Below are 2,403 nucleotides of genomic sequence, written 5' to 3'. Positions count from 1 at the left end.
AGGGCACCGGCAGCTTCACCCACAGTGCCTCGGGCCACCAGTGCAATGCCAGCCTGCTGCAGAAGGCCAGGAGCACCTAGGGCACTATGGAAAGTTCTGACCTTGTCGACTTGCTACAAGGCTGTCAGGGACCCCCAGGAACAGATGAGACAAAAAAAATCACTTCCCCGGAGAATATTTCGATGTGGCTGCTCTTAGAGGTTTGATTAAGGCAGGAAAATATTATAAGAGGACCATTATCTAAATATTGTGTGACTGCATATATCGAATGTCTATAAATGTGTTTGCATCTAACTGTAAAAATAGCTACACACTGAATATAAACACTTATATAAAAGGCACCTGATACTGTATCAAAATGGAAATTTTAGAGACACCTGGAAGTATGACCACCTTGATTCAGTATGACCTTCAGCACAGCAATGAGGAAACACTAAAAACATAAGGGTTTAGAGACGTGGGATTTGAAACAGTAATATACAGCTTGATTATGCATTTAAGACAAATGTGTTATTCAAGACAGTACTCTCCAAAAAAATCGAATTCATTCGCGCTGCTTTAAATCAACCTGGAAAACCAGTTAACGTGCCCAGCGCCCTCGCAGTGCATTCGGGCAGAGAAACACCCGGTCTGTCGTAGATGAGGGAGCGATGAACATTCCGGATCCCACGGCCATTCCCCGTGGGCTACGGTCTGCTACCAGACGTCGGTCTCTTCCTGGCGCAGGGACAGTGGGGTCCGGAGTGGCGGGAGGACAGGGGATATGACTGGCGTGTGCGTGCTGCTGATACAAATCTGGGACGATCGCCAGCTGTGCAGTGCCACCCTGCTGCTGTATAAGTGCTTTTCTGACGTAGCGCGATGTCCCCACCCCAGTGCCCGATATCGACCTAATGGCCCCAGAGAAACGTTCTGCAGGAAGACAGAACAGCACAGGACTCTGGGACGATCTGAGTGTCAGGTTGGGGCTGGAGCCGTTAGGATTTACATTGCTTTTCAACATCTGCAGTGAAAATGATCCACGCCCCCCGCAGAGAACAGCGTCCCTCTGACCTCGAGTTTCTTATCTCTGAATAAACGGTCCAGGCTGAGGCGCTCCCAGCTCTTCTTCCAGACTTGAGACTCCGTAATTCACAGTCGGACCCAGGGGGGAGGAAGGTCACTGTGACTGCCCATTGCCCTGTTTCATCTAATTCAGGAAAAGCATGCTTAACAGATCTTCTCCAAAAGGGCCTAAATATATCAACTTTAGTTTTGAAAACTTCATAGGGTTTTTGTACAAGGCAGACACTGCAAGGTGGCATTCACGGGACGCGCTCGTGAGGCCCCTGCTAGTTAGAGACGTAAGTCCCCTTCCTTCCCTTGTTTCACGGGATATCTCTTTCCTCATGTTCGTGTTTGTCTTTGCTGTTTAATTGGTCATTCTCTGAAGTCTCAGAGCTGAAGCACAGCCTTTATGTCAAGCATTACTTGCTGGGAGACATCAAGCTGTAGCCAAGAGAGCAGGCCGCTGAACCGCGCGATGGCACGCCAGTCACAGGCCCGACTGCCCTCAGCACCGCTGCGACCTGAGCGGGGAGGGCTGCAGCGTTTGCTGAGGATATTGGCTTTTCCGATTCTGCTGTCGTCGGCTGCATCGTTTTCTCTCAGTACTTCTGGCTATGGGGATAACTCATTCTGAACTCTCTCTGAACGTTTCAGCACCCGATTAACCATACTATTTCGGTTTTCATAAACTCTCCCCCTCTCTCCCTCTTTTTAAAATCTGGACAAAGTAATATTAAGAAAATGTTCTCATAACCTCATCATTGCTCCTCATGGGGTTAGAGAATGGTATGGGTCCGGCCATTTACACACTAGCAGTGAACCTCAGCCATTCGGAGTCTGGACTCTGATTTAAATACCAGTGACTTCATAACGGTGATTTTGACATCAAAGAATCACATGTCCTTGGAGCAAGGACAGGCTCACTGAGGACCAGATCAGTTCTGCCCACCCGCTGGGATGCCATTTAGGAGCCGGGGGGAATTAAGATCTCATACGAACACGGCTTCCCAGACCAATGCAGCTTATTCAGCTAGTTTACCAAATGGGTTTTTAAAAGGACATGATGGACGTGAGCCATGCTGACCACTTCGTGGACCACAGGCAAATGAGAAAAGTATTATTTGTGAACTGATTTCAACTTGGAGCCGTGTTGAGGGACTTCTGGCCTAGTAATAGAAGCGCTGGGTTTCTCTGTTCTTGGCAGCAGAGCGTGGTAGAAAAACATTACAGAATTAGGGATTAAAGACAGCTTATTCAAATCCTATATTCCACTTAGTAGCTGAATGACAGATCAAATTAATCTAACTTTACTAAATCTCTCCTTTCAAAAGTGCGGAATTACGTATCACCACGGAG

At 47.7% G+C, this 2,403-nt stretch overlaps 1 protein-coding gene across 1 annotated transcript in view; it reads left to right on the top strand.

Moving 5' to 3' along the window:
* The window catches only part of ANGPT2 (angiopoietin 2), a 23,294-nt gene that overhangs the window by 10,109 nt on the left and 10,782 nt on the right, over window positions 1–2,403 (top strand). Inside the window, exon 5 of the mRNA XM_023523059.1 lies at window positions 877–956. Within this exon, the coding sequence (XP_023378827.1) occupies window positions 877–956 (80 nt within the window). The remainder of the gene's footprint in view (window positions 1–876; window positions 957–2,403) is intronic.

This window comes from Pteropus vampyrus, unplaced genomic scaffold, assembly GCF_000151845.1.
Source record: "Pteropus vampyrus isolate Shadow unplaced genomic scaffold, Pvam_2.0 Scaffold377, whole genome shotgun sequence".
NCBI lineage: Eukaryota > Metazoa > Chordata > Mammalia > Chiroptera > Pteropodidae > Pteropus > Pteropus vampyrus.
The sequence above is the reverse complement of the archived record's forward strand: the minus strand, read 5'-3'. Positions and strand labels throughout refer to the sequence as shown.